Here is a 27,612-nt window from a genome sequence, read left to right on the forward strand (position 1 = left end):
CGTGTGAACAGCCGAGAGGGACTAGGATGCTCCACTGGCAGAACTTCTTACGTGGGAGCAAGGAAACATGGAGTGGCCTTCTGCTATGGGGTCGGGGGTCTCTGTGAAGCCTATAGGATTCCAACATGTTTCAGACTAATGCTTTTATTAACAGTTGCAGCTGAATGTGCCAATTTTTAAAGCAAGACTTCTGGTGCTTCTGCAGTGTTTTTAGACATTATCCTATGCATTGGAAAATCTTAAAAGACCATTCTTATTTAGTGTTCTGTAATCCAGAGCTTTAACTGAGATGGGCTCCTCCATTCTCCATCTTTGCTGCTGTGAGCCTAACTGGTGAGAGAGGCACTGGCTGCTTCCCAAGGAAGCCAAGGGGGAGTCAGCTTGGCTGCATTCCTAAGGCCTGTTCTGTCTCTCTTTCACAGTGCAAGATGGAGTTCCACTCTTGTTCTACTGGCAAAAGCCTCATCACGCTCTGCGATGGGCCCTGTCCATGTCTCCCGGAGCCCGAGGCACCGAAACACAAGGCAGAAAAGAACGGTGAGTGGGGACCACAGGAAACTCCCTGAAGAAGGGATGGGCGGATGGGGAGGGCCGGCATGGACAAGCTCTGCCCTGATGCCATCGACGTGGCATTTATCAGAGCCACCCTCGGCCCCACAGGGGCGAGGGGCTCCCTTGGTGAGTCCCACAGCTTGTTTAGGGGCTCTTACCTGAACAGCCTTTAGCTGCCAGTTTCAGCTACCGTTAAAAAGGAAAAGAAGAGCCGAGAATCTTTGGAATTAATTCCATTAGACCAAGATGTGCACTGTGTTGAGAGGTCAAATTGGCTATGGTGTAGGAAGGGTAGGGTTTTCAGCATCTCACACCAGGGCCTGCCCTGGGGTCTATTTTGGTCTTCCCTTGAACTCTAATCTCTAAATCCTTTGAACTTCTCAAGGCCAAATTTCAAAACAGACTGCAGAGATGTCATAACGAAGGAGGGCACCGCGCCCAAAGTATTTCTGTATTAATGTGTTCTACTTGGAATACAGCATGGAGCCAGGAGACAAATGAAAGGAACATCCCTCCCCAGGGGCAGCAGCTTCTCTTCCATGGTGGAGAGGGCAGGAAGGTTGGGCTTATTTGGGTGTTTTCATGGTGGAGAAAGTAATGTCATCCACTGGTCTCAAGTACTTTTTTGAAGCTTCCTTAATGAGACCGAAGATAGAAGTTTGCATTTGCCTTCCGTGGAGCTGGGCTTTCTCAGTTATCACTGACTAGTCCGTGGAAAACCTTGCACGTCTGTGTGTGTGTACGTGTGTGTGTGTGTGTGTGTGTGCGTGCGGGCACACACATGCAGGCATGTGTCTTCTATTTGTAACAGAGGAGGACAACCAGGGTGTGAGTGTATCCATTTGCCTCTTTATAAGTCGCACTATCTTTTCCAAGGCACATAGATGCCACTCACGTCTGTATTTGTTCATGGTGGTGACTACAGAAATGTCGTGGTAAAGGGCTCTTGAGGAGGTTTAGCTCAATGTGGCAGGACACCATAAACCATAGAGCAAATAATCTCCATAGATTACCCCTGAGTACCAAAAAGCTGATCTCGTTGATTCATTTCTGTAACTGCAGTAAGAAATGTTAATGTGCATAAGCCCCCTTGTGGTATGGGCAGAAAACTTAAAGCCATGTGGTTTTAAGTTAGGGCAACTATGGAATCCAGACAACTAACTTCTGTGTGGAGATTTCTTAAGAAACTTCTTAGGAAGCTTCAGTAGCCTCTATTATTCAAGGTATATTGTTTATTGCTTATATTGACCCTTCTATTCTGAGGCCTGGAAACCAAACCAAGAAACTCTTCTCCACCATTTTGCCTGTGGTATCTATAAATGAGAGTGAGTGCATCGATTCTCAAGGGCATCCAGCCATGCTTAGGGCCTTGTGGTTCTCCAAATGAAGTGCAGCCCCTATTTCTTAATGGCGAGATTGTCACACCTGATTAAACGGATTCACTCTCAAATCTGACACCCCAGGTATGGCCTTGACTATGCCAACTATTTGTTCAATTATGTACTGGTAAAACAATAGAACAAATTCTGGGTGGCTCCATAGCGTAGTAGTTAGTATGTCAGCTTTACAAGCAGAAGGTCCTGGGTTTGCGCCCTGGTGGAGCCACAGACCACACCCCGGGGGCCCCAGGCCCCTGGTGCACCTCGAGTGCATGGGAGGAGACGCCCCACCTTCAGAGATCCAATTCTTAAGGGGAGACAGCAACATCCATAGGTCAGGGGTGGAGGTGGGGTGGGGGGGGGAATTAATAAAGAGGAGGGAAATAAATAGAACAAATTCTTATTGAATCTATGCGAGTAGCTACATTGCTGTTAAAAATAAAGAGACTCAGGAAACAGTGCTGTTCGTGAGTTCTGAGATCTCTGAACAAGAATACCATTTAAAAGCGTTTCATTTGAAAATGTTTGTAAAAGCAGAGACTACTAAGTTAATGGTGAGAGCTAGATCAAGAAGGAGGGGAGAGGAATTCCTCATATACCTATCAGAAATGAGAACAAGAAAAAATTAGAACAACACTGTTCCAGAACAATCAAAATTATATTTCCCTTATCAGTTCTTTGAGTTGTAGATAATTATTTTTTGTTCCACTGGTTCTTGGGTCAAGTTTGCTTTTATGAAGTCATCTGCCTCTGGAAAGAGCCCTGGAACTCCACACACAGTCTCCGAAATCTGGCATTTGACTAAGGAATATCACTTAGAAGCCTGGGACAGTGAGTCTGTTACTTGAATTATCAATCAAACTTGGCGCAGTTCTTTCCATGAGGCTCTGAGACTGTCCTTTTGGTTAAGGAAACCAATTTCTAGGCCGTGACTTACAGCAGTTTTTGTATAAGCACGAGGAGAAGGAGAAACTACCTGTTGATGATAAAACCGAATGGCCATAGTTAATTTATTACATATCCAGCAGTATCCTAAGGGAGGAAGGTATAATCCCCTATCAGGGTAGAATGTTAAACTGTTTAATATGGATTTGATGGGTGTTTCCCTGGAGGATAAGGACATATTATGGGCGGTGAGGACACTGATAAATCCCTAGGGTCATTACATGAAACGATTAATAACATTTTACCTGGACAAAATTTATTAAGAGAAGGCTGACCTTTTCCTTTGATTTGACAATTCTTTCCATGCAGCTCTCAATTTGTAACAGGCAATGAGTACTGAGCTGAGGTGGTAGCACTTGGTATGAAGAGGGAAGGACGGGTATGTGGGGGAGATCAGAAGGGAAATGGAAGGCAGCTTGCTTTTGGCAACTTGGCTGTGGGGGTGGAGGGAGGAGGAGGAAGGATCCTGTGGTGTATCTACCAATACTTGTCAGCTGCTCCTTGAGACACACCTTGGCTCTGGACTGTCTCACAAATGCAGATGTATCAAAATGTGGCGCTGTGTTGCCGTAGTTGATATTTTATTTTCAGTCTTAGCTCTGCTTTGAACCTTGGTTCCACCCGATATTAACATCATTAATGTAGTCACTTCCAGGTCGTGTCTGTCAATTCAGGGTTGTATCTGAATTCTAGGAAATGAGGAGGTTGTTAATGAGTGCACTCTTGGTGGGAAGTGGCTTCTGGTGTTGTTTGTCTTTGCATCCGCCTTAACGGAGTTCTTGCCATCTCAGTCAGTTGGCCCGTGGTATTCATCCTCACCGCATCCAGTGGGAGATGTTTGAGATGCCATCTGTGGCCTCTGCTCACTATGTCCATTAAAGTCATACTGCGTCTTCTTTCTTTTATGCCTTACTCTTCTGGATATGCAGATCCTGACACAGCCCCTCCCTGGCCCCCTCCAGGGCCACAGAAAACTTGAGGATGCCCTTCTATGAACTCTTGTGTCAAGAAAGGCTGATGAGGTTGCTATCTCAAGCCCTCTTTCCTTGGATCTGTCTGGCAGCCATTTCTAGTCTATGCAGAGGATATTTTTATGAGGCTTGCCTCAAACTGGATTTCATATCGATAGTGAAACGCAGGTCCTTTTCGCTGCTGGGGCTCTCCACCTGTCTGGGGTTCCACATGTGCCTCGTCCCTGCCCAGGACCCAGAGTTGGTGGGAGAACTGTAGTGAGCAGAACCTTTCCTAAGTACTCACCTGCCTCTACTCCCAAAGCGTCACTTGTAGCCCCAACTTTGATCAGTACTGGATGTGAGTGTCTGTGGTACATGAGGGCAGGGTCTAACCAATTCTCTTTCGAGTATCATCGAATACTCTGCTTCTTCTAGCCTTTGGCCTTTTGAATTATAACATACCCAGCTCTTGCAAATCACAAGTCTCTTGTCTCAGTTTTAAGTTTCAAGAGCATTTTCAGAGAGTCAAAGCCAAATGGTTGATTTGATTTTTGCTTCTTCTTGTTTTTTTTCTGGTATCTCTTCTTTGATGTGGCCCCTGAAGACATGGCAGAGGGTGGGGGCATCCTTTAATATCTCTGAATGTTTCTTCTCGCACCTCTAAATTGCCTCCCTACCTTGGATAAGTTACGTAATTGCTTTATATCTCTTATCTCTATGATACCGGTCCAGCCTCAAGAGTATAGAGTAATGATTGTCCTAAAAAAAAAAGAGAGAGAGAGAGAGAGAGAGAGAGAGAGAGAGAGAAAGAATTATTAAAAAGAGGGAGATGAAACTGAAATCTAGTGTTGAGCCTGGGTTTCTGTGCTTTGTCTACCAGACTTCCAGGAAAGACACCCTCCCTCGCCCCAATTTCTCTCGGTATTTTTCAGTACCCAGAAGCCAGCCCAGCCAGGAAGCCATTTCTTATATCTAACGTTAACTCTTTAGCTTCAGGGTATTGCCGTTGCTTTTTCTTCAGTCCTCACTGAAGAATACGAGGGATGTCTGCGGTACTTATTTCCTGATTTCTTCACAGTGGTTAAAAATCTAAGGGAAAAATAGTGGTTTCTTACAATTAGAATCTTTAAGATACATTTTTAAACTAGCCAACACTTCTCCCCTTCCAAACCCGAGCCTGTCCCCATCCTGCCTCCCCACCCTCTTTCACAGACATGGACCACTCGCCCTTGGCCTGGGCTTGGCAGTTTTGTTCCATCCAGGGGAAGGATTTGGAGCTCCCTCGTTGCTGAGGTGAAAAATTTTCAGTCGTAGGATATAAGATATCAGATCAGGAAAGACCGTACTTGTTTTCTTCCATACGTTGTTGAGGGTTCTCTCGTGTTCTTGCCGGTTTCCCCATCAGAACCAGGGGAAGGCCACATGGGTGGGGTCCCAACCTCCGTCCCAGTGACTCCATTTCGATGCTCTGCCATGTTAGATAGCACCTGTAGGAAAAGAGTTTGTTCAGTGCCCATTTAACAGAAGAGGAAACTGGAGACCCACGAGAGAAGGAATCAGACAATGGGTTGGGGTGGAGCTGGGGAGAGCTTGGAACTAGAGCCTTTGTTCGCACCCTGTGGGACACCCTTAGGTCATGGTCAGCAGAGAATCCAGCCTGAGGATAATAGAGGGTCTGTAGCCGAATTTGGTGGTGGTTACATTTAATTTCTCCAGGGTCTGACATCCCTCACCTGGATCTTAAAGTGTCAGTTATCAGGCAGAGAATGTTAGTGTGGTCCCCTCCGCCCCCCAGCAATGTTTTGAATGACATTCGAGGAGGAAGTGGAGGGATGAGGACGATCTCCGAGGACAGCTCCTCCTCTGCTTCTGTTGGCTCTTGGAGAAGGGAGATGGGTCCAGCCAGTCAACCTCATTCTGGAGAAGGCTGCGGAACAGTACCCCTTTACCGGCCTGACGTGTGCTGGCATGTAGGGAAGAGTGGAACGGGGTGGGGAAAAGTGCTGCAGGTTTTTCCAGCAGAGCATGCTAAAGAAGAAATGACAACTTCCTTCCAGCTGAGCTGTTTGGAACAGGAGAAAAACAGCCTACACTGACTTTCTTTTCTCAAATGGTGATTTCAACCTGAGGGCTAGATTCTGAAAAAAAGTCTTGGGTTGACAGACGGTTGTCTAATTCCATTACTTATCGCAAGTGGAGTTGGGGAAATGTGTTTAAATAGGAACAGGAGGTGGTGCCAAAGAGAAAGGATAAAGAGTTCTTCCTAGCTGTAATGTCTCAATGGAAAAATCCTAAAAGAATTCTACTGCAGAGGCTCCAAGCAAAATGGTGATTAATCTTTGCATCCGGGAAAGAATAGTTTTTCTTTAATGCCTATTGTGTAACAGGGTGAAGGCCTCAGGCTTGCAAACTTGCAATTTAAAAGCAGTTTATATTAACCTTTCCATACCCATTCAGCTTCATTCACTTATTATTCAGTACTACATTATAGTCAGAAATTAAACATATAAAGGAACATTTAATTTTTAGGATCTTGTTATTCTAAATGTCATGACTTAAAAAAAAAAAAGCTTCAGAATTAAATCGGTAACTGCATCAAGGAAGGAAAACGTATTCGTCAGGTCTCATGAGGTAACTACTGACTTTGGCTTTGAACTCTGGTTCTGCTTCTGTGAGTTCAGATCTGTGAAAGTAGGCCACAGGTTCTCCTCATCTTTCTGAAGCCTACTTGCTACCAGCTGGTGGAGGAAAGCCAAAGGTGAAAAGAAAGAGAAGGGTAAACTGAGGCGGAGGGTGGCCACAGTCATAAGTGGAGTCCAGGGAAGGGGTAGAAGTTTGTTCTAGAAATTAATGGCTCTGATAGTTCACCCAAACAGGACTCTTCCCCTGCCGTTATTTTTTATTTATAAATTAAGATATATTCTTATCTAAAATCCAAATATTATGGCAAAAATGTCTCATATCCCCACTTTCATTAGCTTTTTGTTGCATATGCTTCCAGTTATTTTTGATACACATATAGTCATGTACTTTTTAAACTTTACTCATCCAAAATCAGAATCATATTCTACATATGTTTTCATGTAAGTACACACAGATGTACTTGTGTCTGTCTGTCTGTCTTCCTCCCTCCCTCCCTTTCTCCTAGCCAACTTGCCCACACTGCTCCCTCAAAGTCTAGACTTAAGTATGTAATAACTATTCAGTATTTCTATTTGGATGCCCATAGGCATATCAAGCTTAACATGTCCAAAGTCCAACTCCTGGTCTTTCTCCCAAATCTGCTCCTTCCGATCTACAGTATTTACCATCTTATTTAATGGTAGCTTTATATTTCGATTTGCTGAAGTAAAAACAAACAAACAATAACAACAACCACAAACCAAAAGACCCCTCTTACATGCCATATATAATCATGTTGCCTCTCCTTCCGAATTGATTTTCATATGTATTCACGTCTCGTCATCTCCACTGTTACTACCCTTGTGGTCCAGGACAGTGTCATCTTTTATTTTAATAGCTTTGTAATTGATCTCCTGATCCCTACATTCTTGTTTAAATATAGTTGTTAAACTAATTCTGCAACATGTAAGTCAGTTGTGTAATCCCCTGTTCAAGACACTCCAGTGACTTGCCATCTTGTTAAGAGGGAAAAGCTAAAATCCTTTTAACGACCGGCAAGGCTCAGCATGATTGGTCCCCGCCTTTTGTTACTATACCACTTGCTAACTCAGCTCTGGGCACACAGGCCTCGGTGGGGTTCCTCAAATGTGTCCTTCAAATGTGTCAATCGCACTCCTGCCTCAGGGCTTTGCACAGATGGTCCCCTAAGCCTGGTACCCCTTCACAGACATCTACGTGGCTCACTCCATCATCCACCTCTTAAAATCTTTGCACAAACGTGACCTTCTCAGGAATCCCCTCTGCCTGCAGCACATCCTATCCCCTTTCCATCTTCATTTTTCTCCATATCGTTTACCACCTTCTAACATATTAGATAATCTATTAGATAATCTGTTTGCCTATTTAGTTTATCATCTCACCCAATTAGAATAGAAGTTACATGAGGGCTTTTTTGTCTGGATTCCGAATAATTATTTGTCAAAAGTTAAATGACTTTGCTTCATTCTTTTAAATGGGTTGTCCATTATATAGATGTACCATAGTCTATAATGATGAAAATGACCCCCCAGAAGGAGATTTATTGTGACAAGAGACCATCTGTTTCAGGTATTTAAAACGTGAACTGTGCTAAGCACTTGATTACGTGTTGATTTCTTCTAACAACGGAATAATGCAGTCTCTGTTGCTGATGAGAACATGTGAGATTTGGAGCATTGCAATGCCTTGCCTAAGGCCACACAGCTAGTAAACAACAGAGCAGGAGTTTGAAGCCTTTCCTAAAACTTGCACTATTACCCTCACATTCTGCTGTGTTCTTAACCCAAATCGAATGTCCATTGAAAGGGCAGGCTTCCTCTGGAAAAAGAAAAACACACATATAATATATCCACACATTTTAACTAATTTTTTCCATGCTTTCAGTGCTCACAGAATGTATGCCTTCTCTGATAACGCAGCTTCTCTGATGGGATTTTTCTAAAGTAAGAGAATTAACATCCTCTCTCATTTTCTCCTCTTTCTTTGTTAAGTGTGCTTGGCTCTTGAAGTTTATCAAAACACCGGCATGGGCTCGCTCACTGCTCACCACCATATTATGCTTTTCTGATAGCCACAAGTTTCCAATCTAGCTCCTTAAAGATAAAAATTCATTTGTAATCTGTCCTGAAGTCGACTGTTCTTCCATTGCCCTGCTATCTATTGCTGTGAAAAGACAGCATTACAATAAAAAATAAATTGAAATTATAATTGAAAGAAAGCAAGCGGCTGCCACCCCACAAAGCCAGCTGCTCAGTAAAATGTTGTAGGCCTCCTTCCTAGATCCAAGGGTGGTAGTGGGGGCCTGGGCCCTTGGCAGAGCGGGGAACGAAGGAAGGTACAGCACCACTCTGACAGGTGTCATAATTAAACGAGCTCGATTTTCACTATAGGAATAAAGTTAGAGTTCAAAAATATATGGCTGTTTTATTATTATCACCATCATTATCTCGATGATTGTTTAAAAACTAAAAGTAGTGATTAGACAAGAAGGAGGCAGGAATGTCACTTTGATTATTCAACTTGAGGAATATGTAATGATGCCAGACAGAGCTCAGAATAAGCAACTGGTTGAAAATATAGCAGTAGATATTCAGATCGGTTGGGAGTGCAGTCAAAACAAAAACAAGACAGCAGGCCGGGGCTCTTCAGTCTCAGGAGATCTTGGGAGAGGAGAGATCTGAGAGACGTCTGCTAATCATGACGGTGTCATGGGGGCGAAACCTCACGTCCATCCCCTGATGCCAGGAGAGGAGTCCCTAAGGCCCCTTCTGCTGGAAAAGAAGAGCTTTGGGGCAGAAGAAGGCAGACTTGCTTAAACAGTAGAAGTTCTGCTTGTGATTCTCATTATTTCAAGACCTAGAATGAGCGAACAGGAGAAACAGTGCGAAAACAATTGAGGAGACGTTCTGCGAGGTGCAGGTATGGTGATACAGGGGCAGAGGAGACTGTGTGGGGGTCTGCAGAACGTGAGAATCCCCACTTTCAGATTTCCCAGCGTTGCAGTAGTGGGCCGAGCTGAGGGCAAGTCCTTCCGACCTGATTAAATTTCCCAGGTAGAAGGGTCTGTGTGAGAACCACTGCAGCCCTCCTGTTCTGTCTCAGCCTGGGCGCCCCAAGAAGGCCTTTACGTGGGCCCCTTTCCTTCCATCCCAGCCTAGAGAGTGCAGTGCCTCTTCGTTTTGGCCTCCTTGGCCGGGCTGTACTTTGTCTGAGTTTGAGTCTCCGGAATGGCTCTTTCTAGCACGTCATGTGGGGGTGGGGCAAGGCTGATGACTGAGCGAGTCCTCTGGGTCCCACCCTAGGAAAGGATGCAAGTGTAGCCCCAGCTTCAGAAATCACCTAGGCAGGGGACACTGATGCTGTGAAACCAGATTTAGAAGTTGAATGTCAAAGACCAGAAAATCAGTGCTGACAGGGGGTCTGATCAGAATCCTGATTATGTACCAATGCAGAGGACCAAGAAATACTTCAAAAAATGACTTTCAAAAGTTACTTTGAGCCAAGTTTTTTTTATTTCCTTTCCTTTTTTTTTTTTTTTCTTTTTTAAGAACCCTTTTTATGGGAGCTACTAATCCTATGAAACTACTGCTCTAAGAGGTGTCACTGAGGCTGAAGAGGTCTGGATTCCAGTCCCTACATCTCTCCAGGTCTAAGAACTTAGGAGACTCTGTCCTAAGCCAGGCTAATCCCCAAGGAGTCTTCAGAGCTGGAAGGATGGCATCGTGTCCCCTTATTCCTCTTTTTTAAGAACCCTTTTTATGGGAGCTACTAATCCTATGAAACTACTGCTCTAAGAGGTGTCACTGAGGCTGAAGAGGTCTGGATTCCAGTCCCTACATCTCTCCAGGTCTAAGAACTTAGGAGACTCTGTCCTAAGCCAGGCTAATCCCCAAGGAGTCTTCAGAGCTGGAAGGATGGCATCGTGTCCCCTTATTCCTTTGACCCGACCTGTGTCTGGGTCCCAGTCTGTGGCCCACTTCCTTCAGGATGGGGGTTACTGCTGGCTCTCCTCAGGCTTCAGGACCTAGCATTTGTACTTCTTCCAGACCTACCTCCCACCCCTGCCTTCTCCCCAGGTATAGCAGGGTGGCTGCTGTGGGGTCCCTTTACTACCAGGCTCCTGCCTATGGTTCTGCACCTGCCAGTTGGTCTCCTGCCCCAGCTTTTCCTGCAAGCAGCTCACCACTGTGAGCTGCATGCCCAGCACACATACGGGCCGGTGCACAGAGTAGATCAGGCCATCTTTGCTTATTTGTGGAGTGAATTAATTGAGGGAATGTACAGGCTCTGAAAGTTTCAAAGCACTTTCATAAGTGAGCTTGCGGCAGTCACGGCCCTTGAAAAGGTGGGGTGCTGGAGGTGAATTAGGTCCATAGGTTGAAGAGGCAGGCTCAGCAATTCAAAGACGCCTGGCTCTGGCTTTCCTTGTATTAGTCATTCCAGGACTTGACCTCTGGCTGGAATGTAACTGCTGTGTGTGTTTCTATCTCCTTTGGACTGGGGACAGATGGCATCACCCAACCTGGGCTCAGGAAAGTCTTCTCTCTTCCTGCATCCTGCCTCCCTGACTTAGGAAGAGGGCTCAAGGTATCTCAGGAAACAGACATTTTTGCCTTGATCATAGAAGTGTAGTATCTTTTGGGATAGAACATTCTATTCAGTGTTTCCTTGGGCTCTCAGGACAAGGAAGGAATATCTGGAGCAGAAAGAGTTTGCTCTCATTTGGGTCAAGAGCTTCTTGTACAAGAACTATACATTTCTATGTTATGAGGCAGCTGGATTAAAAACTGATTACCTCTGTGCCCAATAGGAAACTTGCCTATTCAGGAAAAATACAGTGAAATAAAATAACACTGATCCGTGGCTTCTGACGGCCTCTAAGCCCTATTTAAAATTAAAACGTAAAGCATAAGGCAACACTCTGGCAGCTGTTTTGTTTTCTAAAATTGAGGGCAGTGACTGAGTATGGAGATAGTGAATAATATACCTTCATCCACCCATAATCTGCCCAACTGTCCATCCACCCATTCATCCACCCATCTACCCATCCATCTATCCATTCATCATCCACTCAACCAGCCAGCATTTATTAAATGCCTATTCTATGCCTAGGTCCTATGCTATCTCTCCCCTAACTGGGATGTCAAGAACTCTTAACACCAAATATATCAATAATATGATTTTGCGGGTCTGCATGTGGAGCTCACGTATGTCCCAAGGTAACAGTTGTCTGAAGCTGGGCTGTTTTCTTTCTCTTTTGGAATTTGGGTTTCTAAGTCTGGGACTCCAAAGGCTTTTTTTATTGTTTTCTGAGTACTTTTCGTCATTTTGACCTACTGTCCCTGTAGTCTCATGGTCAGAAAGAGCTAGACTTCATCTCATGTGGTTGAGACAAGGAAACTAACTTAAAAATATGGGCATACTATTCCATTTTGGACCCTTTGATATACTGCCACCACATATCCATTAGATAGGTTTTTGTTATTTGTAGCTAAACACATTTTCTAATTGGCACAGAGCACATTGTTTTAAGGATCATTTGCTTAGAGATAGACAGTATTGGTGTGAGGCCTGGAGCTCCCGACAAGTCAGGGACAATGGCATGTTGGTATCCAGGGAAGGGGAGACCTGAGATGGCATCGAGAGCATTACTCAGAATGGTATCCTACTTGAGCGTCTTAAGAGCTTTTTTTTCCCAGAACTAGGTTCAGGGGCTTGGATTGACCCGGAGTGGGAACGTCTAACCTTCAGTAAAGGGTGGCTGTGTGTCAGATATCTCTCCTCCCTGGCAAAGGCTACTGATAAGGGAGCAGAAAGCTTGGTACAAACTAGCTGGGCATGTTGGACTAAAATGTGCTGTGTGTGAAAGTGAGCAGAAGGAGCCACCCAGCTGGAGAAGACGGGTTTGTGTGAAAGACAGTAGACATATGCAAATTTTGAACTGAATTAAAAAACAAACAAACAAACAAACAAAAAACCTATGGGAGTTCTACATGTTTGTTATAGAATTGTTAAAATTACCCAGAGTTTCTCAAATTTTGAACCGATTTTAAAAAAAAAACCTATGGGAGTTATACATGTTTGTTATAGAATTGTTAAAATTATCCAGAGTTTCTCACACTACTTTAAAATCCTTATTATTAGCCTAATAGTACTTAATAATATTCTCATATCATCAATTATTCTTTTAAAACCTGATCTTTAATGGCTGCATGGTATCTGATTCTATAAATGTACTACAATTTTTATAACCAGTCCTCTGTTGAGCATTTAGCTTCTCTCTGATTTCTCGTTATTACAAACACTGCTTTTATGAACATCACTGTATTAATTTTGCATATATCTTAATTATTTTAATAGGATGCATTTCTAGTGATGGAATTTCTGGGTAAAATGATATGGATATTATGACTCTTGTTGCTGGCAGAATTTCTTTCAGAAAATATGTATCATAAGCAATATGTGAGAATGCCTATTTAGAAGACACTTATCAACTTTGGATACTATAATTTTTAAAAGACTTTTTCGACTGCATGAGTCAAGAAAAAAGGTATTTTATTAGTTGGGATTTGGCTCAGCAGTGTATAATAGAAATTTCAGTGCTCAATTAATGGTGGTTTAAGCAAAAGAGGGTTTATATCTTTTTCATACAAATTCAGTGAAGAAGTAGGAAGTCTAGGGCTGATATAGAGCATCTCAGTCCTCAAGCCTTTCCCTCTTGTTACTCTGACAACCTTGGCATGCAGCCTCATGGTCCAATACATATGCTGGAGCTCCAGCCATTGCATCTATAGTCCAGTCAACAGGAAAAAGGGAAGAGCAAAGATGGGTGGCACACTGCTTTCTTTCAAACAGGCTTCTGTGAATTCATATACAATTCTGCTAACGTCTCAATGGCCACCTCAGTCTGAATTTAGTTATCAGTCTAGTCACATGGTCCTATCTGGATGCTGGAGAATGCCGACTGAAAAGCTGAAAAGCAATGAGCCTGCTAAAAATCATTGTTCTTATTACTAAGAAAAGCAGAAGAATGGATCATGGTATGCAATTACCTGACTCTTGTCACACTTTGAATTTTTTGTTTTGTTTTGTTTTCTTTATTTAAAATTTTAAAAAGTGAGATATTTATACAATGATTTTTTACTTTGATTACAATGCAATTTTAACTTTTTTTTCTTACATATATATTGGCTAATTGTAATTCTTTCTGAATTGCCTCATATACTCTATAGATTCTTTTTTAGGGTATTGGTCTTTTTCTCAATAATTCATAAGGTGATTCTTTTATATATTAAGGATATAAATTCATCATATGTATTAAAAATCTTTTTTCCAATTTGCCACTTGCCTTTTAATGGTGTTTCCTGACAGACTAAGATTTTGCTATTTTTATCCATTCAGATCTGTCATTCTTTTCTTTGGAAGTTTCTGGCTTTGATGTATGTTTAGAAACCTCTCCCCAACTCTGAGGCCAGGTACAAATTTCAAAATGTTTTCATTTTGTTCTTTCATGGATTGAATTCTTCATATTTGATGCATTAGGCTGGCGGCATTCAGACAGGAAGAAATAACTTATGCCGAGAGCCAGTACTTAACGCTTTCGCCAAGCGGTACTCATTCTTGCTTAATATGTGCTATTTTCTATTCTTTGCCATTATATTTCATATTTTAGAAAGTTATGCTCATGACCCTCTCATGCATTGTAACCAGCAATTGAAAAAATAGAGTTTTAATCAATGTAATACTTATCCTAGGGTATACAAAGAGAAATGGAACTGTAGTTTTTTTTTCTTCTTTTTTAAATAGCCAGCTTTCTTAATGATTTTCACTCTGTAATTCATCTTTTTTATCTAACAACTTAATCCTCTTTCTCAAATCTTTCATGGCTTTTCCTACCTATTCTCCCAGATGATATTAAAAATCACTTGAAAACTTTCAGAAAATGAGATTTAGATTGGCTTTACAAAGAGTTTTGAGAAGAGCTGAGAACGTTACAGTTAAGTCGTTCCACCTGGAAACACGGAGCATCTCTCTCTCCAAGTTACCCCAGGAAATGCCTGCAGTTCCTTTCACATAGGCTCCTGTGTTGCTCATTACATCCATGACTAAGGAGTTGATGTGTGTGATTGCTTTTTATGAATGAAATATGTCTTCCATCTTTGTTAAAATGATTATTTCTTTCAAGCAGGAAATCTTCATTCTGATAGTTATTTTATCAGTTCGGATCCTCAAGCTTGTCTGTAGATAGTGGGCACTTATCTTCCTCTCTCCAATGTAAACTTTAAGAAATAGCGCTGTTGACTTATCGATTACTCACTAGAGCCAGACACTGTGTATCATATGTATGTTTCCATTTAATCATCCTGAAAGTCCAGTCATGGAAGGTACTGTTATCTTTATTTTATAAGTAAGAAAATGGATTTTTGTGAATTCAAATTGCTCAGGGTCACGCATCCAGCAAATGGCAGAGCTGGGATTTGAACCCAGATCAGTATGACTCCTAAGCTTGAGTTTTTAAAAGTACCTTACTCCTTATATGTACGTTACATTTCTTTTTCTGTATCTTAATGCTAAATTTTGACTAAAACTTCCAGAATGGAGTAAATAATATTGTTTTACTGAGAAGCCCGTGGAATGGTCATTTTAAACTTTGCTGGGGCACAAATGTGAATCGGCTGTGAAGGCCTTTGCACAGTTTGCCCGTCTGCAGTTGGTCTGGTGAACTCCTTGTGCATCACTTCCTGGGCCTCATCAGTTCTTGGTCGTGCCTCATGCTTACAGCACTAGACAGCTCTGTTTTTCAGCAACTGGTATCTGACAAGCTTCTGTTCCCCAAAATCATTACTTCAATGTTTATTTTTACATAAACTTGTTTTAGTAAAGTTTTGGATTTACAGAAGTAGTGCAAAGATAGTACACAGTGTTCCCGTGTATCCTGCACCCATTTTCCCCATTATCAACGTTTTTCATTGGTATGGCACATTTGCCACAATTAATGAACCAATGTTGATACATTATAATCAAGGAAAGTGTATATTTTATTCAGATTTCTGAGTTCTTACCTAATACCTTTTTTTTTTTTCTGCTCTAGGATTGCACCGAGGATACCATATTACATTTAGTTATCATGTTTCCTTTAGCTGTGCCAATTTCCCAGATTTCCTTGTTTCTGATGACCCTGACAGTTTTGAGGTGTACTGGTCAGTTATTTTCTAGAAAGTCCCTCAACTGTGATTTGTTGGGTGTTTTTCTCATGATTAGACTAGAGATTTTTATGAGGAAGACCACAGAGGCAAAGTGCTACATATTCATTTCATCATATCAAGGGTACATACTAGCAACATGACTTAGCGCTGTTGATATGAACCTTGATCACCGGGCTGAGGGTGGTACTTGTCAGTTTCTCCACGGTAATGTTACTCTTTTCTCCCCCGTTCATACTGTCCTCCTTGGGCGGAAGGCACAAGGCACAGACCATCCTTAAGGAGTGGGGAGTTAATGCGCCCCACTAGGCTCCCAGTATCTGCCATCGCTTTACTTCATTCTTGAGAATGTAGTACCTGCCTCAGTTATTTGGAATTCTTCTGCACTGGAGATTGATCTCTTCTCCCCTATTTGTTTGTTTGTTTGTTCGTTTATTCAGTCATGTATTTATGGACTCATAGACATTTATTTTGTACTTGAGATTTTAATTCAATACTAGTAATCCAGTCCAAAGGTTTCGTTGTCCAGATCGTTCTAGCTGTGGGCATTGGGAGCTCTTCCTGTTGGCTCCTAATACACTCTCACCATGGTTTATTTTATTATTCTTTACTTTCTGGCACTGTAAGATGCTTCAGGTTCATTTTGTATATTGCTGTCCCAGCTGTAGAATAAGCCATTTCTCCAGGCAGCCCTGGTTTCTTTTAATGGAGAATGGTATTTAAAAATCAAGATCTGGGTGCTAGATTTGCTCATTACCACTGGAATATATAAGAATATACAAATTCTTCTATATGTATCCATTTATATTTATATTAAGCCAAATGTGATTTCATGCTGATGTCTCCAGCTCTCATCCATTACTGTATAGATCACTCTAGCCTCCTGCCTTGCTTGTCTGTAACCTCCCACTCCAACAGTGAGAAACTTGCCTCCTGGCGTCTGCCATCTATTTACTTAATTCTTCAAATCCAATATGTATGTAGAGTAGTGTCAAAATTGTTAACCCCCACCTCTGTGGGAAAGAACTTTATCAACTAGAGTACAGTGCTGCTGTGTAGTCCTTTTGCCTTTAGTCTCATAGTCTGCCCTCATTTCCAAAGCCGCTCAGTTCAGCACCTCTGCGATACAATTAAATCGTTTTGTCACATTCTGCACTTCATCCTGGGATCTCCCAGCCTTCTAAATGATTTTTAAAAATTTGTATACATTATGGCTCACACTTTACGCTATAAGGTTCTGCAGGTTTTGACAAATTTACAGTGTCATATATCCACCCTTATAGTGCCATAAAGAATAGTTTCACCACTCTAAAACAATTCTCTGTGCTTTGATTTTTCAACCACTCCTCCCTCCCCACCTCGAACCCCTGGGAACCACTGATTTTTTTTTACCAGCGCTATAGTTTTGCCTTTTTCAAATGTCATATAAATGGAACCATACATTATGTAGCCCCTTTTTTTTCTGACCTTTTCACTTAGCAATATTCATTTAAGATTCACTTGTGTCTTTTTGTAGCTTGATATTTCATTCCTTTTTTACCACTGAATAGTGGCATTGTATGGATGTTTCATAATTTGTTTATCCATTCACCTATTGAAGGATGTCTTGGTTGCTTCCAGCTTGGGCAATTATGAATAAAACTGATATGCACATTCAAGTGGAGTTTTTTGTGCTGCCATAGTTTTCAAATCAGCTGGGTCTATTACTGGATCATATGGTAAGATACTTAGCTTTACAAAAAATTGCCAAGCTGTCTTTCAAAGTGGCTATACCATTTTGTATTCCCACCAGCAGTAATGAGTCTTTCTGTTGCTTTGCATCCTTGCCAGCAATTCATATTTTCAGTTTTATTTCGTTTATTTTAGACGTTCTAATAGGTGTGTGGTGGTATGTCATTGTTATTTTAATTTACATTTCCCTAATGACAAATGATGTTGAGAATATTTTCAGATGGCTGTTTTCCATGTTATTTGGTGTGGTATCTATTGAGATATTTTGTACATTTTTAAATTGGGTTGTTTGTTTTCCTGTTGTTGAGTATTTCATTTTGGATACAAGTCTTTTGTCAGATATGCATTTTGTAAATATTTTCTCACCGGCTGTGGCTTTTGTTTGGGTTCTCTTAACAGTTTCATTCATGGAGCAGAAGTTATAAATTTTAATAAAGTCCAACTTATCTATTTTTTCTTTCATGGATTGTGCTTTTGATGTTATGTCTGAAGATTTATCACTAAACCCAAAGTCACATTGATTTTTTCCCGTATTTTGTTATAGAAGTTTTATAGTTTTACAATTTACATTTAGGCTTGTCATCCATTTCAAGTTAATTTTTGTTTAAGGTATAAAGTCTTTGTCTAAGTTCATTCTTTTGCATTTGAACATCTAATTATTTCAGCACCATTTGTTGAAAAGAGTATTCTTCTTCCATTGAATCGAATCCATTTCCTTTGCTCCCCTTTCAAAAATCAGTTGACTCTCTTTGTGTAGATTTACACCTCAGCCCTCTATTTTTCTCCATTGATCTATTTTTCCATTTCTGTTTTCACCACTCGCACACCATCTTAATTATTGGAGCCTTATAGTAAGTATTAAAATCTGGTTGTATGAGTATTTTGATTTTTTGTTTCTTCTTCGATATTACAATACTCTTTAAACATTTTGTCATATAAAATATTCTTTAAAAAGGAAATATGTTTGGTTTTCAGCCTTTTTGCCTCAAACCTGTCCTTTGTCTGGGCAATCCAGTGCTGACCAAACACACAGTAAGCCCTTATTTATCACTCGTTGACCACCTGGAAGGATAGTGTGGGGGACCACTCCGTTAGCCAGCCAGAGAGTCTAGCAGATGGTCTGGCCCAGCTATCTCAGTGGGCTCTTGTGTCTCAGCATCTCTCATGAGCTGAAAAACACTTGTGGTTCCCCAAAGAATCCTTGTTTCTAGTGAAGATCACTAATATGAAGAGGTTTGTGAAACTGATAGTCCTTAACCTAAAAATAGAGATTTGAAATAAACTGGAGCTCAGAACTGAGTGAGGACTAGAACGCTGACCATGTCATACAGAGACGAGAAATGCAGTTCATCAAGTAGTTTCAGTTAAGACTCCAGCCAGCGTAAAGACTTTTATGGGGTTACTTCTATGCTCTGGTATTGTCTGGCAATTTGAGAATTGGTGAATGTCTCAGGAAGTATCGATGCCTTATGTATTTTCTGGGTCTGTATTTGCAAAATGTTCTTCCCCACCTGCCTGTCTTTGCTCCCAGATATGCTTGCAAACTGTCTCCTCTCTCTGCAAGGCATATATATATGCTTTGTGATAAATTTTCCAGCCAGAATGCAGTGCTGAGGCGAGGAGACATATGCCCAGTGTGGACTGGCAGCAGATGGAGCCCATCAGGATGCATTAGAGCAGTTGTCCAAGGCCTCGTGAAGTGCTAGCCTGCTGTTAACACGTCCCTCCCGCCTCTTTGGGTTGCTGGGCGGGCCCGCTTCAGCTGGAAGCCAATTGGTACTGACAGCCCTTTTGCTCCCGGCTCAGAGCCCTATATCCGCTGGCACCACTGGCCAGCAGGCACTGGGCAGCTGCTGGACTTAGAGAAAGCAGAGAGATAAGTGCAGGAGGAACAGCAGAAGCCTGAGTGAGAGTCTAGCTGTGCATGACAGCTCCATGTTAACCTTCGGAGCAGCCCTTCTGGAAGGCAGCCTTGGCAGACCCAAGCCAACAGCTGGTTTTATTACTTTTCAAAGTGTCTGAGCAATGAATGGCTTACCTGTGGGGCATTTGGTCCTAACCTAACGTGAGGAAGACTGGCACGGGAGGGAAGCTATTCAGGTGTGAACCAGCCATCTGTACACCTGTGAAGGTGCACACTGCTTGTGCTGGATGCCCTGGGGGCAGCAGCCAGCGTTTCTTTTGAGTGGGCCGCTCTGTTCTTTTCCTGCAGGGCCAGCCTGGCGTGATGGCTCAGCAGCCGATGCCAGCACAGAGGGTGTATAGGCTAAATCATGCTCAAGGCTCCGATGCTGGCACCGCACCCCGCTCTGGGCCATGGTTAGCAAAGCCCTGCCTGCTGAAGGTGTGGGCTCTGCCCCTGGGGCCAAGGGGACCTCGTGCCTGGATGCTCTGGGTTTATGGGGGAGCCAGCGGGTGACAGATGAGCATTTGTGATCTGACTTTGCACCCTGCAACTCGAGTCTTCTGCAAAGGGAGCATGCTGGGTGGAATGCCACTGAGCAGCAGCAGTAACTGCGATGCAGGCACCACCAGGTGGTTAGCGTGGACGTGGGCATCACGGTGCTCGGGCTGAGAGCCTTCATCCCTTTGTTCACACATGTCTCAGGCTTCCCCCTGTCTTCCCAGGGCTCTGGGTGAGCAGAATGTTCCTGTTGCAGAAGGCATGGCATGGCAGGCAGAAAAGGAGAGTGATGAAAAGTCCTGCTGCTAGATTCAGACAGATCCGTATTCAGTTCAGAAACCTAGTTGGATGACTGTTAGCAAAAAAATAACCTGTTTGAATCTGTGTCTTCCCTGGAGGAATGGAGATACACATAATAATACCTCTTCACGGAGTCATTTTGAGATTTAAATGGAATAATCAAAGTAAAGCACCTGGAATGGGGCCCAGTATATAACCTCATTGTAAATGACTTACCATACTGTCATCATCATCATCATCACCATCATCACGTCTATGTTATTATTGGTGATAGGAGGGTCCATTGAACAACATCTTTTCCATTCTGTGTCATTAGTGCCATGCGTTCAATCAAAATCGGAAGACCCTCTTAATTCCTACTGCATGTGGGAATACAGACATGTGCACACAGTTTCTGCTCTCATGGAACTTATACCTTCTAGTGGTGAAAAGTCATAAACTTATTAAATTTCAATAATTATAAAAATATGCAAGTAATTGCAAGGGAAATCGGTGTAATAGCTTTCAACTGTTTATAAACAGCCCTGACCCACAAGGCCTTCCATTGGTTCATCTGATTGTCAATCTGCATCACAAAAACCCTGTTTCTGTGAGAAGTTGGGGGAGAGCCATAGAGGACAGAGAAGCAAATCAAAGCCACTGCCCAGCTCCTCACCATTCTTTTGTTTTGGCATCAACATATTCCCTTTCTCCCTTCCTCCTTCTCTACCTCTTGAATCCCCCCACTCCTTCCCTCTTTCCTTTACTCCCAAACCACCCAGTCAGTTGAAATCTTGGCACTGAAAAGATTTTTCTGCAGGAGAAGGAGGGAGGCAGAACATATCCACTGTGACTTCTGCCTGTTCCCGGGCCCACTTCTGGGCAGTTGTCACCTGCTTCTTCCCTGCCAGATGCTAGCATCCTTTATCCAGGGCAGTTCCACGGGAGCCTCAGAGCTGCAGAGTACCCCTGAGGGAGAGCAGTGTGGCATCTGTTGAGTCCCAGAGTTTGGTGACTGCAGTATGGATCTAGAATAGCTGTTTCAACTCTCTCACCCTCTCAGAATGGGGGAAGAGAATTCAGTAGCTTCTGCCCAGTGGTCCCCCATAATAGTAGATACACAGGAGAGATGGCTTCACATCCCAATCCTCCGCCAGGCAGGAGCTCACTCACGTCTCAGCTCATTTGCAGGTAGACAGAAAGGTCTGGTGGTCCCTGATGTCTAGTTTCCTAAAGGCATTTTCTATTCTGTGACGAACCTGATGTGGCCTCTGCCACAAACCCCTATTCATGTGATCATTAAAATATGTAAATGCAGCCACTGGCAGCACTCCACCAGTGTGAATGAGGCCAGCAACTCTGGGTCACCTCTTCCTGCTCAGCTGTGCCTTGGCCCTCAAACATCGAGTATAGGTGACTGGCGTTTCTGAAACTTCTATGTTTATTATTTCCAATGCATAGCTACATATCAGGAGATTTTTTTTTTTTTTAGGCTTGGACTTCTATGCGCAGAGTCCAACCCAGAGAAATCTGTAAATGAATCCGAAAGTATATGCATGGTGACCTTGCCCCACTCCCTTTGTCTTAGCTGGAGGTGGCAGTGAATGGTTATATACTTTTTTATAGTAAAACACTTAGGTATTAGGGATTATCCATTACAGTAGCTACTGTTACCCTAACTAATAAGAGGAATTAATTCAGCACCTGCTATGAGACGGGCATTATGCTAAGTGCTGGGACCCTGTCTTAGTTCCAGCTGCTATAACAAAATCCCACACATAAGCTGGGTGGTTTAAACAACAGGCATTCATTTCCCACAGTCCTGGAGTGTGGGAAGCCCAAGATCAAGGGACCAACAGGTCATGCTCTCGGCGAGGACCCTCTCTCGGGCTTGCAGACGGCCGCCTTCTCCCTGTGTCCTCACATAATGGTGGGGGGAGACTGGGCTCTGGGCTCTTCCTCTTCTGTCAGAGGCCCCAATGCCGTGGTGGAGGCTCTGCCCTCAGGACCTCATCTAAACTTAATGACCTCCATGAGCCCCACCTCCCAACACCATCTCATTAGGGGTTAGGGCTTCAACATGTGGATTCCAGGGGGACGTAAACCTTCAGTCCCTGACAGACCCCAGGAACAGGAAGGGTTTGCTCTCATGGGGCTGATATTCTAGAATGGCTGCCATATAGCCAGTCTGTGCTGCAGACAGCTGCTCTACCCATCTGCATGTTGACCGCCAGAGGACAACCTGTATTTTTATGCACCTTCATGTCCCTGTTACCTATCCCCATGTAACCCTCCTGTCCAGCATGTAGTAAGTGCTGGAATCCTTGTCCATGATGGCCTGACATTGATCCAGAGGTTACCAATCCTGGGTCCTGAAGAGGTGTGGCTGCCTGTCTTTCTTCTTAAATAGGAGAGAAAAATGACTTGCAAGCAAGTATACTGTTTGAAAATCAGCTTTATTTTTTATGGTCTCATAGAAGAGGAAGCTAAAGCCTCTAATTGCTGCTGATGGAGCCAGAGCACCTGCTGGTTCTAGCGGCTGCCTCTGTTAGTGTATAGCGTCTCTCCCAGGGCTGCCAGGCTGGGAATTTGAAAGGGAAGTAATTTTTCCGGTTGGTAGGTGGAGGGGCTCTTTGTGGCTAACTGCTCACTGTGTCTATCACTGTCTCACCTCTTCTATTGAGGAGAGAAATCAATAGCCTTTTAAATGTCTTGCTAAGTAAGTGTTTATGAAGCAGTTCCCCTAGGGGCTTAGACTGGGGCCACGCTCAGGGCAGCAGGAAAAGCCTGGAGTAAGAAATGCCTCTGACGAAGGGCCCCCCTCCCACACCATTCTTGCTTGTCCTCTAGCATCTGTGGATCCTCAGGCCTATCACCCAGTAGGTCCTCCCTAAGTGCTTGCTTGCTGGACATGGTAGTAAACCCCCCAAGGGCACCTCAGTTTGGTAACAGGATGGGTGGAGACCCCGAGCTCTCTGATCCTGTGGCCACCTTGCAGAGAGGTGTCGACCACTGTGCCTCGGAACCAGGAATCTGCTTAAAAATGGCTTCCTGAAGGGTGTGGAAATGGGTCTTCCCCAGGCTTCTCTGGTTCCGACTGACGGGGCGCTGGTTGGGGGAGCAGTGGAGGGCTGGCGGGCAGCGGCTCTGGTCCTTATGCGGCCATGCTGCTAGGCTGCTCTCTTTCTCCCTCTCCTCCTCCAGGCAGAGGGAGAGAAAAATGAAGGTTCAACACAGGCACCTGCAGAAGTGCACTAATTTGGCCTGATTTAAATTCAAGTGCTAACTTGTGCAGTCCTGTGCCCGCCAGGCTGTGGGTCTGAGGAGCTGCTTCAAGGTCTCACTGGTAGGGAATGAAGCCTCGCTACGGAAGGAATCAGGCGGTGGCAAGCCCCCAGCTGCTGAATCTGCCCTTCCCTGTGCCTCACCCCATGCCCCCCAGCCACCTTCTGAGCCACCAGAACGACTCTGTTGTAATGTCTGATTTTTCTCAAGCTTTGTTTAGCTGGAAAAAAACAACTGCCCATCATCCATGTCCACCGTCCACGCCAGCCCCAGAAGCCAACTCTCAATGCCCTTTCTCAACTAATGATCTGTCATCACCATGTATTTCCTCTGGGGACTGCATGTTTCCTTAAATACAGCCCGATAGTTTGCTCTGGAGTCCCACAAACCTGGGTTTCATTCCTAGTTTTGTTACATCTAAGCTTTATGCCTGGACCAGCCTCAGGTCTCTCAGCTATCAAATGGCTATAATAACACTTAGCCCATGGGAGTGTGACAGAACCATGAGATGATGCCTGTAAAATACTTCATTTAGGGCCTGAGCCCTAGCAGATGCTCAGTCATGCCACCTGCTGTGGTCGTTGCTGCCCACGGCTGCCTTAGGGATGGACAGGCGCTTGGAGACCCTGCCCCTTGCTCACTCGGGGGTGGCGTCGGGAGTTCCATGAGGCCATCTTTGCAAAGGCTTACGTGGAGTCTGGCACCCAGTAAGTACTCCGTAAGTGGTAGAGGTCCCCCTTGGTACGGTTCTTACTCTCACAGTATCTTCAGTCCGGATTGAAAAGCCTCGTTTCCATCTGTCTCCCTCCCTAGGCCGGGAGCTCCTTGACGTGGGCGCTGCCTCTCTCTCCTTTCTCGCTGCTCCCACGATGGGGCCCAGCCCTTGAGGGGGTTGCTCAGTGTGGAGAACTCAATTCTCACAGGTCCCTTCTGGCCACAGGATCAGAGAGCTCGGAGTCTGCAGCTGTCCTGTTACCAAACAGGGAACTGAGACACCCTTGGGGGTTTACTACCATGTCCAGCAAGCAGGCACTTAGGGAGGACCTACTGTGTGCCAAGCCCGAGGATCCACGGATGCCTGAGACACCCCCCTGCATAGAGTCTGTGTGTGGGAGAGAACACAGCTTGTGAACAGTCGGGGTCCAGCTCACCATTGTTAATGTGCAGGGACTTCCTGAGTGCCCATTTGGGGCGAGCTAGGAGCTGGGGTATGACAGTGAGTGAAAAAGGAAAGGTTGTGAAGATTGCAGTGTGAAGTGAGAGAGAACAGTCATAATGCAACTATAAAACACATCGGATAGTTAAGAGTGTGGGTAGCACATAAGAGAGGTGCTGGTGAACAAGTCCAAGGTGCCATGACAGAGAAGAGTGGTAGAACTTGACTTTTGGGGTTGGGGGTGGTTAGAGAAGGAGGACTTCCTGTAGGAAGTGACATTTGACCTGAGGTTGGAAGGATTGGTAGGTATTCATGAGGCCAAGTGAGGAGTGTCGACTGAGGCCACAGGAGGGGAGGCACCTTCATGCATTTGAGGGACTCTAGGACAGTTTGTAAGGTGCGTCCTGGGGCATGAAGGAGGGACGATTGATTCAATGTGCAAGAGGAACATCGAGGGAAGGGCACCCCCTCGTGTTTCAGCCCTGTCCAGCCCTAGACCCGCTTTTCCTCCTGGCCCATCCCTTTAGCAGGTGGACTTCCGCTGGCATTGCTGCCCTGTGGTGGTAAGGGCTGAGCTCACGGCCCCTGGGTGCCCAGCCCTCCCTCTTCCTCAGGAACAGGAGGAGGAGTTCCTTCACCCCGGCGACCTTGTACCCTCCCCTTTCCTCTTGCTCTCCCCCTCTCTACTCGTTCTTCTGCCCTCATACCCCCTAGGGTTCCCTACCTTGAGCACCTGGTAACCAAAGTTTACTTTGTAGAATATATTTACTGCATACCTTTTATCCCCACTCATCCCTTTTGAATCCTCACACTTAGTCTTCAGTAACCTGGACTGCTCAATCCTGGGGCGCTTCTCGGTCTTCTTCCTCCATGACTTTTCCGTGGAATGGGCGGATGTCGACCACCATCTTCCTCCTGCAAATTCTTCCTCTTCTCCACAGGGGAATGCTGGGCTTCCCACTTAATTGTGCTGATTCTACCTCCTTTGGTTTTATCATTCATACCATCATTTTCCATATTTGACTAGTCCACAACTTCTGTTCATTGGTGATGTCTCTTACCCCTTTTTCTGCTGACATCACTTCAACCTCACCTGTCACCTCCCACACTGCAACGGCCAACTCACAGGATTTTCTGCTGCTTCTTTTCTCCTTTGTACCCCGCTGTACCCCATCCCCGGATTAATCTTTTAAACCCACTACTTGGGGAACAGGTTTCTTTCCCTTTTGGTAAAATCGAGCTCATTAACCACCCTCCCCCTGAACTTAGTATGACTCTTGCTCATGTTGTTCCCAAGCCTTGGAATACTCTTCCCTTCGTCAACCCGGAAAGCCACTCTAGCCTACAGGGGTTTCTCCTCTGGGATAAAATATTTTTTTTTGTGGAGTAGGGGTGAGGGGAAGGGATCTCTCACTGGTATTCACAGCCACCCAGCAAACATTTATTAGGCTCTTTCCATGTATCAGGCCATCCAGAAATTTTTAGTATGCTTGAGGAGATGGACAGATGTAGAGGGAGATAGAGAAATCATTTCTTCCCCAGAGAAGTGATGATAGATACTGATATATTCTAAACTCCTCTTTGAAGTTTTCCCCACAGGCTAGGTCTGCACAGGCTAGGTCATTATTCTTGCCATTGTCATTTTCATAACCCTTTTGATTCCTAATCTTACTATAGAAAAAGGTTTTCTGGAATAAAGCTAGGCTTTGAGAACTTGATATTAACCTCCCACGTAGTATGTACCCTTTAAAAATGGGGTCCACTAATTCCTGATAGTTCCACAGTGGAGGCTATGAGTGTTTGTGTTTATTAAAGAGAATGCTTTAAAGTGGAATTACTTTGAAGAGAAACCCAAAGCATGGCCCATCTAGTTGTAATTGCACCATGTATAATTTACAAGGAAGAAAGTGCTTTCATGATTCTGGGGAAAAATGCTTACAAAATAAAACTTCATTACTGTACATATTATAATTTTTAAAAAAATTCTTTGGGAAGAATTAAAATTAAAAACATATGGTAGCTGCCAGGTTCTCTCATTGGGGAATATTTACATCTAGACAAATGGCATAATTACATTTGCCATTTTCAAGCAGTTGTATTATACGAGTTCTGAAAAGTTCACCATGAGATCTGATGAATTTTGGAAATTGGCACTGGTTACTAGCTGGGCAAATCCAGCTTTAGTGTAATGGAAAGAATTCTCCTCTTGAAGTGAGGGACTGAGTGTGAGACCTGGCTCCGGTGTTTAGTTAGTAGAAAGCATTGGACACATTTCATCTCTTTCCAAGTCAGAGCTACTGTGGGGAATAGCGAGTAAGGAAATGGTAAGGGGTTTCACATGCGTGTCAGACGTTATTGTCGGTTTTATTTGTGAGACATACTATTTTCAAAATAAAATGATAAAGTGATATACAGCAGCTGCTCAGATGAAGTCATGTCATTCAATATGAAGTCATTCCATTCAATTTCGTTGTAACACTGATGAGATGCCACAGGAACTTAACTCTTGTTTATATAAATTAGCCTTTGGTAAAATTGATTTTGTTACACATAGTTTCACTTAAGGTCAGAGAGCCTATTGACAACATTGAGGACTTACTGTATACTAATTATTGAACATAGAGAAAAGAAAATACAAATAAAAATACAAAAAAAATGTGGATTTTTGTTAAAAACTTGAATTATTTTCTGGATAAATACTTTGCAGCCTGCTTTTTTCATGTTGAGATACACTGCAGACTTTCCCTAAATCAATTTTTTGAGAAATGGTTTTTGATGGCTGCATAGCATTCTGTTACATGATGTATTTAACCAGTCTCTTGGTTTAAGTAGTTTGCTTTTTTTGGTACACCTCTTCAATAAGGTAAATGGTTATAATGAAATTACTAAGTCAAAAATATAGATAATTTTAGGTCTTTTTGATTCATATTGCCAAAAAAAAAATGTTGTACCAACTTATATTGTCATTATTGGCCATTGGCCAATATCCTTTCCAGTCCTGACTATTGTTTCAAAAGGCATAAACAAAAAATTTTTAAATGTTGCCTATTTGTAAGACTTACCA

At 43.6% G+C, this 27,612-nt stretch overlaps 1 protein-coding gene across 2 annotated transcripts in view; it reads left to right on the forward strand.

Moving 5' to 3' along the window:
• The window catches only part of SPOCK1 (SPARC (osteonectin), cwcv and kazal like domains proteoglycan 1), a 456,569-nt gene that overhangs the window by 378,505 nt on the left and 50,452 nt on the right, over positions 1-27,612 (forward strand). For both annotated transcript variants that reach the window (XM_006923091.3, XM_006923092.1), the window contains one exon: positions 423-537. In XM_006923091.3, coding sequence (XP_006923153.1) covers positions 423-537 — 115 coding nt within the window. The remainder of the gene's footprint in view (positions 1-422; positions 538-27,612) is intronic.

This window comes from Pteropus alecto, unplaced genomic scaffold (assembly GCF_000325575.1).
Source record: "Pteropus alecto unplaced genomic scaffold, ASM32557v1 scaffold78, whole genome shotgun sequence".
In the NCBI taxonomy this organism is placed as follows: Eukaryota; Metazoa; Chordata; class Mammalia; order Chiroptera; family Pteropodidae; genus Pteropus; species Pteropus alecto.